At 39.6% G+C, this 14,859-nt stretch overlaps 1 protein-coding gene across 2 annotated transcripts in view; it reads left to right on the forward strand.

The window, feature by feature from the left end:
• ankrd11 (ankyrin repeat domain 11) overlaps window positions 1–14,859 on the forward strand; it is a 177,379-nt gene that overhangs the window by 143,604 nt on the left and 18,916 nt on the right. For both annotated transcript variants that reach the window (XM_036584434.1, XM_036584433.1), the window contains exon 3: window positions 2,961–3,099. In XM_036584434.1, the coding sequence (XP_036440327.1) occupies window positions 2,961–3,099 (139 nt within the window). The remainder of the gene's footprint in view (window positions 1–2,960; window positions 3,100–14,859) is intronic.

Consider the following 14,859-nt stretch of genomic DNA (forward strand, 5'->3'; position numbering starts at 1 on the left):
CGTCAGGCGTCAGAACTGCTGGAATATTTAAGGTGGAACGGGAAAGTTAGCTAGCTAGCTACCGAGACATTAGCATGGTATTAGCGATTTTTTTTATGCTTGTTATGAAGAAAAGGACCATAATACACTGAAGCTACATTAAACTAAGGTAAAACAGTGGTTATCGGAATTTTTAACGGAGAAAATTCTCACATTTGTGGGTTTCTTTGGTCTCTTGTTCAGCCAGCTTGCCGGCTCTTCTTTTTTTCTCATATCACTCTGTTTGGAGTCTCTGAAAAACCTCTGTTTGGAGGGCCATGTAGCCCCAACACTTCACACTACCCCTCGGGACACCCTACTCCTAGACATGAATGCGCAAAACAGAGGGCTGAGTGCTAAGTGGTAGGGGTGAGGGGTGGAATGGGACTGGGCCTTCTGAGTTATTCTGAGGTTTGATAAGTTGGAACAGATAAAAAAGTCTATATTAAAATATAGTGTATATATATATATATATATGTATATATATATATTCCCCCATAAAAAACACTGAGTAGTTTGGAGTCAGATTGAGATCAGCTTAGTGTCACTGTCTCCGTCACTGCTGTGCTCCATACTGTTAGTATTTGGTTGTCTTAACAGGGGTTTGTTGGAGGAAGCAGACGCGCCGTTTAGTCTTCATTGAAAATCATTGTTAATCAAATACAGAAATAAATAAAAGGTTAAATAAATGAAATAAAATAAACCGAAGTATGAAAATGTCAGCTAAATGTAGCCCTGCTGCACTTCTGTTTATGGGATATGATTTCTTCTCCCATTTCGTTATTAATTTTTATACTTATTTTTCTTACTTTATTTTTTATTACTTTAAGTTTTTAGAATTTAACTTTCCTTCCTTTTCTCAGTGTTTTTACTTTCTGTTTTTCCCCTTATGCTGGCACTTATTTGCCTTCATCATTGTAAAGAACTTTGAGCTGAATTTTAATGTAAGAAAGGTCCTTTATTATCAGTTTATTTATATGTATTTATATTTACAGTGATGTTTGACTAGACCTGCTGAATAAACAAGAGAAGTTATGTTTGACACTGACAATATCCACCACATGCTCAGTAAAGCATGTTGTGACATCATTTATTGGTCACACTTTATTTGGATGGTCCCCCATAGATGATCTACAGATACTTATATTAACTGTCTGGTGATACTTAGTTGATTATCAACAACATTAAGGTTAGGGTTGGGTTTAGGGATGGAGTTAGAGTTATTACAGCTTTTCTCACACAACTTCAAGTTCAGTTGCATTTAATAGATATTTAATTGAATCTCAGTTAAAAATAGACTGATCATAGACTGAAGCATCTACAGTGGACCATCCAAACAAAGTGTTACCTTTGTCATGTTAAGTATACAATATAGTCAGGTTGCCCACCCTTATTGGCTGATACAAACTCCAATGCAACCCCCGCCCCCCCAAAAAAACCTCTAGTCTTATACGAAGCCTTGGCTTTGTTTATTTATTTACCTCTTCCACAATAAACGTAGTGCCGCTTACTGTGAAATTGCACTTCTGAAAGATGAAAAATACTTAAACATGCCAAATATAACAAATCAGTTACGTTACAGAATCTGATCGGACGTATTAATTCTTTTTTTCTCCTGTCTGTTGCAGCATTTTCTGCCGATAGCGATACTATTGAATCAGTACGTTCTTTAGTTTACTCTGATTATGGGTGTGAGTTAGAGTGGGCGTCCGTCTGTGTGCAGAGTGCCTTGAGTGTCCTTAATGGTGAGCTTTTGGCCAGGTATGCTTTAGGGGCTGCATAGGTGCTATAGAGCAGCAGTTTTGTTCAGAAAGGCCCTGCAGTGCCAGCGAGGCTGTTGGTGGTGTGCAAGCTTTATAGGTGTTTTTAAATCCAGATTAACAGCACATTTGTTTAGGTAAGCATTGACTATTGCAGCTTATTTATGCCTCCAGTCTGTAATTGTGCTGTTGTTTTTTTTTTTAGAGTGAAGTATTAATCTTTCCATTTCTTACATGTATCACAGTGTAAAGACAGATTTCTATATAAAGTGATGCTGCTGCCGATGCTGCTGCTATTTGTATAATTATTACTCATTAGCCAGCTGCAAGCTTGCTAAGTTATTTATATATTTTTTTTAATGCCAGCAATATTAGATCTATGTTTGTTACAAGGAAACAATATTTATATCTTTATTTACATCAATCAGGCATAACATTATGACCACCTTGTTGAGTTTTTAAACACTGTGTCCACTCACTGTCCACTCTATTAGACACTCCTACCTTATCAGTCCACCTTGTAGATGTAAAGTCAGAGACGATAGCTCATCTGCTGCTGCACAGTTTGTGTTGGTCATCCTCTAGTCCTTCATCAGTGGTCACAGGACGCTGCCCACAGGACGCTGCTGGCTGGATATTTTTGGTTGGTGGACTATTCTCAGTCCAGCAGTGATACTGAGGTGTTTAAAAACTCTGCTGATCCACTCAGACCAGCGCAACACACACTAACACACCACCACCACATCAGTGTTACTGCAGTGCTGAGAATGATCCACCACCCAAATAGTACCTGCTCTGTGAGGGTCCATGGGGGTCCTGAGCACTGAAGAACAGGGTAAAAGGGGGCTAACAAAGTATGCAGAGAAACAGATGGACTACAGTCTGTAACTGTAGAACTACAAAGTGCACCTATATAGTAAGAGGAGCTGATAAAATGGACAATGAGCGTAGAAACAAGGAGGAGGTCAGAATGTTATGCCTGATTCGTGTAGATCCCTAAACCACATTTACTGAGACATGGAACTTTTTTTTGGTAAATGTTTTTACAAATATTACAAGTAGTTGTGACAGTGCGGTACCTATGATGGCTTTAGTATGATATCCCTAATACTGTATTAGTCCAGTGTCTTCTAACACTTTTATCTGCTAATATGTGCTAATATTCCTGTGTTTTTTCTTTAGGATAAAGATAAAGGCTCGTCAAACAAAACTCCTAAATCAGACCGCAGCGATGGCGTCAAAGAGATGAAAGAGAAGGCTCCTAAGAGGAAGCTGCCCTTCACCGTCGGAGCCAATGGAGACCAGAAAGATTCTGACTCAGGTAAGGAGGCGGAGCCTGCCAGGGAATTGTGGGTAGGGGGAAGAAGGAAGGCTAGTGTTTGTGTAAGGGGCTGTAGTGTGTTTTTGTCTGTGTGCTGGGCTGAGGAAAATCATGATATCACAAACATAACTCCATTAAGCGGGGATCTGCTGGACATGAGGGGATGAGAAGGTTTCGGGTAAGGCGTTCACCTCTTGTTTTCTTTAATAAAAGAGCAAGGGCCACCGCTCTGCTCTCATGTTTGGGCTTAGCTTAGCAGATCGTGGAGTTATTTGTTGGTAATGGGTAGTTCAGACGTGTTTCTTAATGAAATCCTGATCCTCTAGAGCCAGATTGGGCTTAGATTAAGTCGTTTAGTGTGTCGTTTGGGGACTTGTCCGCTTTGTAGCTCTGAGCAAGACTTTAAAGGGTTTTTTTTTGTGCTGTTGCTAGTTATACACATATTGACAGTGAGTTAATTAATCTGAGGGGTATTTTTACAGCAGGATTTTCTTAATTAGCCAGATAACGTAAGCCAGATGTCAAGGCTGTGCATTCCTAATGGATAATAATCACTTCAGGCCTAAATTTTTGTGAATATTGTGAAATAAGCTCCTTGGTCAGTGATGGCCTTTTGAACGTAAAGTGGTTGTGTTTGTTGCTCCGTATACTAAGGCTGAACAATCTGTGGGAAAATTTGTAGTTGCAGTTTTTCACAATTTGTCATTTAAATGAGATTATTTTCTCATTTTTCTCCACTTAAGACAGCTGTGAATAATCTAGCAGGCAGTTAAAATTAGGGATACGTGATGAGGTCAGGGTCATATCAGTATCTGCGAATATGTGCTCAAAACATAGATCGTCATCAGACAGATGTTTAGACTTGAGTAATATATTTGAAATCAATATTAAATTTTGTGTTTATTTTTAAATCTTTAGGCCACTTTGTTCTGGTATTTGTTTTGTATTCATTTTACTGCATTTTTAGCCCCTAAAAATGTGCATCACCTTTCTCTGTAATGCTAATCCAGCTGGGTCTAGTTCAAATTTCTACATTTTATGCATGTTTATGTAGTGGCATTGCCAGATACGTAAACGTCAGATATCAGCATTAGTTCAGAATTCCCAAAAAGGTATATCGCAAATTAAAATAGCCGCTTTTGCGATTCGAGAAATTGCACTTGTGATTTCGCTATTTAAAAGTGATCAGTCGTTCAGCTCTAGTATTTACACATTAAGAGTACATGTGACTGTGTTTTCTGGTCAAGTTGTTCTTTTCCAGACTGGGATCAGCCTCCGTAACCTTTTATCAGGCCGTTGGCACTCCCCCTCTTTTGTATGGAGTAGCCGTTAAGCGTGAAATCTTCCCTTTTTTCACCCTCTTCAGACAATGCCTAGAGTGCTCATTGTCATGCTAATGGGGGGTGGGGCCCCTCCACCTTTTTCGCTGGCCTACTGCATGTCTGTCACTTTCACTGCCTTTCTCCTCTCGAATTATGCCATTGTGTGAGATTATGCACTCCCATATTTTCACCCCGGGTGTGTGAGCGAGCGCGTCAGCCATTCATTCACAATAATTTACAAGACGCCATTCAGCTTTTGCGTTCATTACACTTTAGTGTACCCATTTCCTCTTTCTTTACTGTTGTAGTATGTTAAAGAAATTCAGGTTCACACCTCTGAGTTTTGTTGCTCTTTGGTTTGTAGGAGACCAGGGCCGGTAGCTGAGTCCTCTTATTTGGTTTCTACTTGGAAAGTAACAGTGGTAAATGGTTAAACTGGGTTGGCTGGGGAGGAGGAGGTTTGCATCCGACTTTGGATTTACTGGTTTTTTTGCTTTATCCTTTGCTTTACCTTTTGTTTATTTCCACATACGTTATTTCACATGCATAGCAAAGGTGGTGCCTTGCACTGCAGTGTATGTGGGACCAAACTAAATGAGCTAAAGCTTAATCTTTCTAAAATAAAGTGGCCTGAATTTGTCTTAAAATGTCTAACATATTGACCGGTTCTCATACCGACAGCACCAAGCGCATCTAACAAGCACGTCTAATCAGCTGCATCTCATCTATTTTAAGTGAAATAAATCACTGTTGTTGGCAGAAAACCTTGTATCTGCATTTTGTCGTATTTCAGTTTTTGACATAATTTGAAAATACCAGTTAGTCTTTACATTGTTTGTAAATTTCATGATGAATGGACAAAAAGAAATGACCCAAAATGACTCGGGAAAAAAGTCTGGTTCCTTTGAAATTAAAAATGGAGTAGGTTTCCATCTCCTGAGAAGTTCTGATTTTGGAGATTCAAGGTTTTTCTTCTGACAACGGCTAAATGTAGTATTACAGAAAAAACTCCACCAGTTCCATCCAAATTTGTGCAGAGTTCAAGTAATAAAATATAAACAGTCAGAGTCATTTGGTTCTAGAGAAACTTCAAAAGGGACCAGATGTCTGAAAAGTTTAATGGCTCTGAAAGCTCCCTCACAGAAAGAAATGACATGAAATGGTAATGAATTCACTGCCTGATGTCTCAGACTTGGTTTTAAAATAATTTTAAGAGAACGTTTTGGCCTAAAATGTATTAATTTTAAAATATGTCCATGGCAGAGAGGTGCCTGCGTGGTGGTGTGAGGCAAAACAGACTCCAAAGAAACTTAGGTTTTCCAGATTTACCACTATTTTACCACCATGAACATTTCATATAAAAAGTCCGAAAATGTGTAGGTTCACTGGTAATTGTGGATTGTAAATAAACTGGCTGTAATTGTGTTGTAGACAACTGAATTTGTAGTTCCTGTCACCACCAACATAAAGAAAACTACGGTTCCTACAGTGCACCATTTCACCTCAGACTACTCTGAATGACTTTATATGCATCTTAATAATTGAGATGTACAGAAACTTTGAGAAATTGGTGGAGTTTTCCTTTAATGTAAGAAATCACATCACCCAACATGTTAAAAAATTAGTTTTTAAAGCAGCCGTACAAGTTTTTACCGTGCCTAAGGGCGGTTACTGTGGTAACTTGGTTGACTGTCACCAGGCAAGGCCTAGTTTGTAGCACTGTTGTTACTCAGCACAACTCTGCCCTTTCTAGTGTTTTGGTTTTGGTCTGTTTTTTTATGCTAAGTCATTGTCACTCGACCATGGAATATTTGTGATGGTTGGCACAATTCCTCTCCTCTCTGTTTGATGCTTTGAGTCATGATACTAGGGTGTGTGTGTGTGTGTGTGTGTGTGTGTGGTGTGTGTGTGTGTGTGTAGTCCTGTTTACCTCTCTTGCTTCCTCTCCCAGTGGGATATGTGCCAGTTCAGGCCTGTAACCTTTGCGCCATATCCACCGCGAGCACACACGGACACACCTCCCAGTGACTAATCTTAAGTTCTGTACACATGTGCCAGTGGCATAATTTTTCCATTGAGCTTAATTATGAACAGACACATGCCTTAATCTGTGAAAAAAAGGCCATTTACTGCAGACTGCCATTCCCAGGCCAGGGAGAGGAGAGAGTCTGCCTTTTATTATGTAACGAACCGGGGTGATTAGCAGTGCACTCTTTGACTCATCGGCCCTGATTTAGCTCAAAGAATGAAAACAAGAACCGGTTCACTGCTGCATAGGTTTTTATTCTCTTTAAATACCTCGCGCTTAGGGTTGTCTCGATGCCAGAGGTTTGATTTCAGTATAGATACCAAGTGTAGAATCGCAGTGCTTGATACCAAACGATACTCAAAAAAAGTCACAAAAAAAAAAGCCCAGCTGTTATGATGTGAACTTGGTGCTAACTTATTTAAATAAAGGACTGAGAGTTTTGAAAGTCAGTGTTGTTTACCCAGTTACTGTATTCAGAAGTACTGAACATTTGATACTCGGTGTAACTGTACTAGACCAGTGATACCCTTTCATCATTCTAAGCCAAAAAAGACTGGCTGCGGGAGCAAAAGCACCGAATCACAGCAAAGAAAAAGGGCTCCAACTACTGCGGTTACATTTTATATATATATATATATGTCAGCGTCAGCACTGGCAGATACGTGATGAAAAATATCAGATATTGCCGTCATCCCAAAATCCCCATGTTTGTGTTGTATCAACATTATAGGATTTTTAGCTGGGTGTGCTACACATTTGCCGCATTGGCTTGTCAGAAGAACTTTGCCTGAAGCAGACTGTTCTGTAGCCTCTTACGAGAACATATTTATGCCTATTACTGTTACTGAGCTTATGATGTAGACAAATGACTTCATTCGTTGCCAGAGAGCAGTCGGACGCTTGGCAGATGGTTTGGTTTTGGCCAGCAATGATATCATCTCCAGTACGTTTGCTAGCCATCGGATATGATGTTTTTGCTAACTTTGCTGACTCAACTCTTAGTAACAGAAGCCACAGCTGAGGTAACCTTAAACATTCAAATGCACGTCTGCCTTTGAATGTGCATTTTTCCATTGACTTTGAAGAATGTCAGTATCAGAACTCTTTAATCTCCATTTCAGTTGGATAAAAAAAAAAAAATTCAGTGATATATACAAAACACTACACTTGACAATAAAACAGGAGTATAAATTGAGTATGGTTACCCCCTACGTGAGGCGTGACGTGAGGCATGAATATAGAATCAGAAACAGTGATATGTTGCTTATTTTGAAAAAGTCCCAAAATACTGCCTACATATACAAAAGTCTACACTTTACAATAAAACAGTAGTATAAATGAAGTATGGTTACCCCCTACGTGAGACGTTGACGTGAGATAATATACAAAACACTACACTTGACAATAAAACAGCAGTATAAGTGAAGTATGGTTACAACCTGCGTGAGACGTTGACATGAGACGTGACATGAGACGATATACAAAACACTACACTTGACAATAAAACAGGAGTATAAATGAAGTATGGTTACCCCCTACGTGAGACGTTGACGTGAGATGTGACGTGAGATAATATACAAAACACTACACTTGACAATAAAACAGCAGTGTAAGTATGGTTACAACCTGCGTGAGATGTTGAGACGATATACAAAACACTATACAATGACAATAAAACAAGAATATAAGTGAAGTATGGTTACCCCCTACGTGAGACGTTGACATGAGACGTGACATGAGACGATATACAAAACACTACACTTGACAATAAAACAGGAGTATAAATGAAGTATGGTTACCCCCTACGTGAGACGTGACGTGAGACGATATACAAAACTCTACACTCGACAATAAAACAGGAGTATAAATGAAGTATGGTTACCCCCTACGTGAGACGTGACGTGAGACGATATACAAAACACTACACTTGACAATAAAACAGGAGTATAAATGAAGTATGGTTACCCCCTACGTGAGACGTGACGTGAGACGATATGCAAAACTCTACACTCGACAATAAAACAGGAGTATAAATGAAGTATGGTTACCCCCTACATGAGACGTGATGAGATGATGTACAAAACGCTTGACAATAAAACAGGAGTATAAGTGAAGTACGGTTTCCCACTATGACCTGAGAATTTGTATATAGAACCAGAAACAGTGATATGTAGCTTACTTAGCCAGAAAGTCCCAAAATACTGCCTACATATACAAATACACAAGAAAACAATAGTTAAATGTCTGATTTTATTTGAACAGCCTCGCTTCCTTTTGTATTGTGTTAACATTTCATAACAAATGAACTACTTCGATGAACCAATAGAAATATACCAGACTTGCTTGGAAAGTGAATCTCCGTTCATTAACGTACATTAAAGTTGGGGACACTGTCTCTTTCTCCTAAAGCTCCCATTTCACAGATATGAGAGAGAAGAGACAACAGCGCTATGCACTGTAGTGTAATATACAGGCCTGCTTGGTGATCATGAGGTCGTGTCTACGTCTTCCTCAGAAATCAGTCCTCACCCAGCGTACAATCACATTTGCTCTACACTGTACAGCCGTTCTTATGCAACAAACGTAGCAGGAATGTGTGGCAGCGCCGTACGCACTATGCGGCTGTGGCTTAAAGAAGCAAAGCCACAAAAAAGATAAGCTGCATCTCGTCCCCTCCTGCCCAATAAAACAGTCTGACGGTGAAGCTAGAAGAGCAGCTGGCCTTGTGCTGTCATCTCTGCACTTTCTTCGCTTTCGTTTTCTGGAAGACTCCATTCGAGATGCATAATTCATCTAGCTGGTATTTTTGCTGTGTTGTTTTTTTTCCCAGCAGCGCTTTTCTGCTCTGCTCTGAGAGCAACGCAAAAGGCCTGAGAAATCTCACTGCTTCTCTTCCTTTCTTCTTTCCTTCCTTCCTTTCTCTCTCTCTCGCTTGTTTTTTTTTTCCTTCACACCCTTCCCATATTCTCTCCTAACGTCCTGTAAATATTGGTGCTTGAAGCGTACCTGTACTGGTCCAAAATTGGGGGTTTAAAGATTTTGAGTGTGGTGATACAAATTTCGACAGAGATCAGGATTTGCTTTATGTATTGATTCTATAGAGCTATAATATATACTACATATATATTTTTTAATTAATATTGCGACTGCAATTTCGGGCTGATTATGATTGAGTGATTTATTTTCTATAAATTAAGGTCCAAACCAAGTAGACCAAACTAGCTGCTTTTCTGGCTTGAGACTTGAGCACTGCACCAAGCTGCTGTTTAATTGCGGTTGTATTGTACACAGCACACTGTTGTTAAATTGCTCCTCTACAGGCAGTTCACACGCTCCATGTTATTAGATGAAATTTCCCCACTTAAAGCATAAGGCGTAATATAGACTATAGGTAAAATTGCAGTCTTTCAAAATGTGATTTCGATGCAAAAACATCTTTCAGTTTAATAAGATCTTGCAGGCTTACTGCACTGATTATCTTGGATGAATAAAAGTTGTCAAATAGAACTTTAACGCCTACCGCGCTGCTCTCCTCTATATGGTGCAGTATTATTGCGCGGTCTTAGGCTGTATTTACACTGCTCCGGCGAGTTGACACGCCACAACGTATGCCATTCGTTTTATATATATATATAATAATATTTGTAATTAATAACACACTGTCTATCCCACAGCCTTTTTGGTTCTGTTTTATTTCCTTAAAAAACCTACTTTACTGTTAATGTAAGTCGACGGAACCAGACTTATTTCCAATTAATTTTGGGCCGTTTGTTTTGGTCCATTCATCATGAAATTGACACATATTATAAAGGGAAACAGGCAATTTAAAATTGTCAAAATCTAAAAACAACAGAAATGGTTATAAAAGGCAACAGTGAGATATATATATATATATATATTCATATTCCTTATCATGCAGCCCTAACGTGAGGCAGTGTAGCCCCACAGCAGCCCTGGCGAGGCACATTGCGTTTGGGAGATGCAGGGAGTGGCTGTTATGGTTGAAGCTGGAGGGAGTGGGCTGCCTTATCAGAGACAGTAATATTCACTGCTCCACTGCTGCCCACGCTAATGCTGCCAGGCATAAGCGCTAGTGCGCGCACACATACACACATGGGTGTGCACACGACGTGTCTGCTAGCTGTAGGCAGAAAAGAGACGACTCTCCATTGCTTTTTGGATTTTTTTTTTAAAGGCTTCATTCCAAACACTCTCTTTTGGAGCATTAGTTGAATCTTAGATTTCCAGAGGGAGGAATGTTTTTGTAATATTTCATTCCCCACTGAGGTGAATAATTCACTATTTAGGTCTGCCCATACGTGCTGAAGAAATGTGTGTGTGTGTGTGTGTGTGACCTTTGTGCACCAGCCGTCCTGTGCGTTTTTGTGTGTCTGTGTGTGTGTGTGTGTGTGCGTGTGTGTGTCTGTGTGTGTGTCTGTGTGTGTGTCTGTGTGTGTTTGTGTGTGTGTGGCCTACACATACAGCCCTGTGCAAAAGTCAAAGACCAACCCAACCCTTCATGTATTTCTTTTTCCAGTCAAAATGACCCTTAAATATACTTGAATCATTTTTCAGCCTCTGGAAAAAGGATTTAAAATAATATACTTTTTCAGTGTTCAGTGAGTCTCTCTTTATCACAGCCTCACTTCCAGTTTCTCAAAGAATCTGCAGACACACCTCCAAAGTTCAATCTTAGAAGCTGGTTGATCATTTTCTGAAGTAATCAAACACATTCAGTGGTGTTGAGGTCTGGACTCTGGGGTGGTCAGTCCATTGTTCAGCTTCTTTGTTTGATGTGTCCGTCTCCTTTTCTCAGTGAGGTTCTTCTTGAACAGCTACACATCCTTTCAGACCCACAGCGCTGAGTCGTCTTCTCACAGTGGAAGGATGGACAAACACCTGTGGATGTTTTCAGATCTGAAGCAGCTTGATTTTCTCCTCTCTCTCAGAGATGAAAGCTTTAAGTGCTGTTTATCTGATGGGGGCAGTTTTGGTCTCTACCAGGTCTTCCGAGTGGTTGTTAGGAGCCACATTTTCTCTGTAGCTTTTAATTATTTTTTGAACTTTATCTTTAGAAATGTCTCCTGAAAAACTTGTGTAGTGGCTGTTTTGATTGGAGTTTAATAAATGAAGGGTGTGAATTTGCAGTACTGTAGGGGTCTGATGCAATAGCACGTGTCTCCTCTCATAGAAAGGCCCTTGTTGTAGTCTGCTGATGTCTTGGATGGCCAAACAGTGGACTTTTTTCTTTTTCTTCCTTTTTACTATTTTTTTCTTTCTCTCCCTTCTGTCGCACTGTTCTTTCATCTGCAGCACACAAAGCAGTGACACAACATCCTGTGGGCACTTCCTGTCTCTTCTGCCTTCATTTCCTGTTTTCTATGGGCAGCTCAAGAGGGGAGTGTCTCTTTCTCTTTCTCTCTCTCTCTCTCTCATACTCATTCTGTATCTCTTTATCTTGTTTTATACCTGTCTCATCTCATTTTTGTCTTCTTTTTTTCCTGTTCTTTGCCTTTACTCCTTTCTTTCTTGCAGTCTCACTCACACGTTCCTTCTCTCTTTTTAAGTTTTCCACAGATCGCTCTCCTAGTGAAGTAACAGCCCAATCAGGCTGAGTTATATAACCCTGATGAAGCCTGGTCGGAGAGTGGTTTCAGATTTATACTTGGAGGAAAAATCTCAGTTGGAGAGAAGCTTTTTTTTTTTCCTTCGTTTCTTTTCTTTTTCTTCCCTTTTTTTTCCCCTTTAGACTGCCTTAACTCTCTCGTCTCTGCTAGCCTGCATGTGTGCAGAGTTTGTTGCTCTACATGCGAGCAGTAAAAGAGGCCGTTCATGGCCCTGGTCATGGGAAGTCCCCCTCCTTGGTTGGGCTTCAGTCCCACCCCTTCCCCAGCCCGTGACCCAGATTCTCTACAGCATACATACAGACCCACAGCACACACACGCAGAGCTGCTTGACCATATGACATTTTCCAAGAAACCGTAACGCAGTCGGCCAGTCCATTGTCTTCTCTCATACCCTGACATAGCTTTGTTGTCCGGTTTTACTTTTTTTTGTATCAACTGTTGGTTCGCCACCCATCCAGCTCCTCAGGTCTGATCAGTTTCATCTCACAAGAAACAAGTTTCGCCACCATGGGAAGACGACTGTTTTCAACAGCGATAAGATTACTGGCAGGCAGCCCATGTGTTCTCACTTCATTGCACAAAACCGTTGGCTTTGTTCTCATGACCTTATATTTCAGGTTTGTCTGCCTCTAATCTGATGATTAGCTTTCCAAGTTTTTGGTGACGGAAACGTAGCCGCTCTTTTACCCAGAGAGTAGGGCTGCACAATATTGACATAAAATACGATGTTCAATAAAGCTGTCGGACGTCTTGATGACGATACGAGAAGCGATAAATTACTAGTAAAATAATGTGTGTCTGGTTGGATGTAACACATTTCTTTGGAGTGTGAAACAGAAATCTAACTAACCTCTCTTTAACCCCCCCTTTAAACAAAAAGCAAAATAGAAAATTACAAAAACACTGTTTACTATTCTGCAAAATAAAAAAAATGAAATACTACAAACTACTTACATCAGAACTGCAGGCAAATCTTTGTGCACTGAAGGGCTGAGAAACAGTCAGCATTATCTCAACAGCTTTTTCTATAAAGGCTACAAAAACCAAATAAAGGTTTTTATTTTTTTATATAGGCACACAAGAACAAATACAAATTCTTGTTTCGTTTTGTTTTTTAGTTACTTATTAAATACTGTGGCGTCAGACATGCCGGGTTGTGTTTAGTTTAAAAAGTATTGTTGTTTTTGCTTTTGGTTCAGTGTATTTAGGTACCATGTTCTTAGTTGGTCCAAGACTCTTATTTTGAAGTACCCTGGGTTGCATAAGGCAGCGAGCTTCAGTAGCCGAGCTGGCTAGCAGAGAAACAGTAGAGCCTGAGCAGCCTGTGTGCTGCATGTTTTCCCCTTTGCTGCAGCTGTTTTGAGTTGAATTTCCATTAAAGCTGAGTTATGGCGACATTTTAAGGTCTCCGAGCTTAACTACCGTTTTGTAGTTGCCGTTTGGCCAAATGGTTGAGTTACTCATCTCCCGCGTGGGAGAGCAGGTTCAGTCCCAGTGCGGAGAAGCAGGCTTGTAACGCTTAGTGATGCTATTGTAATGACGTCTCTCTGGCGCTGCGTGTGAGGTAATTAGATCTGTTCTGTCATCGCCGCTCTAATGATTTGTTTATAATGGAAAATCGTATCACAGCAATAACAGTACGATTTATCGTGCAGCCCCTCCGAACAGTTTGTGGTACTACAATGGAATACAGGAAAAGGGGACACTTTTCAGATTTTTGTTCACAATTTTTTCAAACTTGAACTGATTTTAAATGAGTAAAACTTTTTTTTTCTCTAATTAGTTTGCAGTTTTCTTAGTTTTAGTTTAAGTTCTTTAGTTTTTAGTTTTTTTTTCTAAGGCCTCCTTGTTTGTCTTTGTCCAGTGTAGTGTTTCAGAAGCTTTGAAAGGATATGAAGAATGGTTTATTTTCAAGTTGTAATATTTTGATGATTACTTGATTGCTAATGTAGTCAGTGGTGCCGGCCCTATTTCAGATAAGGCAGCAGTTTTCTTCACTTTCAGTGCAGTGTATAACCTCGATTTCTTTTTTACCCAGGGAGGATAGTAGACCATTTAAACAGGCTTCCCACATTTACTAGAAAACCTAGAAATTTAAAGACTTATTTTCTAGCCATGGAAAATAAGAACATTGATAAAATATTATAATGTGTTATATATTAAATATTATAATGGAAAATTGCTAAGTGCCCACTGAACCACTGAGATTGGATATTTTAGCATATCGCTGCTGTCGGAGGAAAACCCTGTATCTGCATTTTTGGCGTTTTTCAGTTTTTGGCATAATCTGCCTGTTGGTCTTTACATTGTGTGTACATTTCTTGAGGATGGACCAAAAGAAACAGCCCAGAATTACTAGGAAAGAAGTCTGGTTCCACTGACTTACATTAAAAGTAGAGTAGGTTTTTTTCTTCTCCTGTAAAGTTACCACTTTGGAGATACAAGGTTTTCTTCCAACAACAGCGATATATTTATCTGCTAATGCCAAGTTTGGGTGTCCATTTTGTGTGGAATATTTTATATTTTATGTTTTTTTTCCATTATGTGTTGACTTATTTTCACTTTCTCAAAAATCAACAAAACATACCAACTTGATCATGTTCAGCTTTTTGTATACAGCTGTAAGTCCTGGAGTTTGTCCTGGATGAGTCCTGTAAAATGATTTCCTAGGATGAGAGGAAACACTGTTTGAACCTACCGACATTGTTGAACATATATGTTGCAAATAAACGTCTGCAGGGCCAGAATATTATTATCAAACAGTATTGTTTACAGTCACTG

This window comes from Colossoma macropomum, unplaced genomic scaffold (genome assembly GCF_904425465.1).
Source record: "Colossoma macropomum unplaced genomic scaffold, Colossoma_macropomum, whole genome shotgun sequence".
Classification (NCBI taxonomy): Eukaryota; Metazoa; Chordata; class Actinopteri; order Characiformes; family Serrasalmidae; genus Colossoma; species Colossoma macropomum.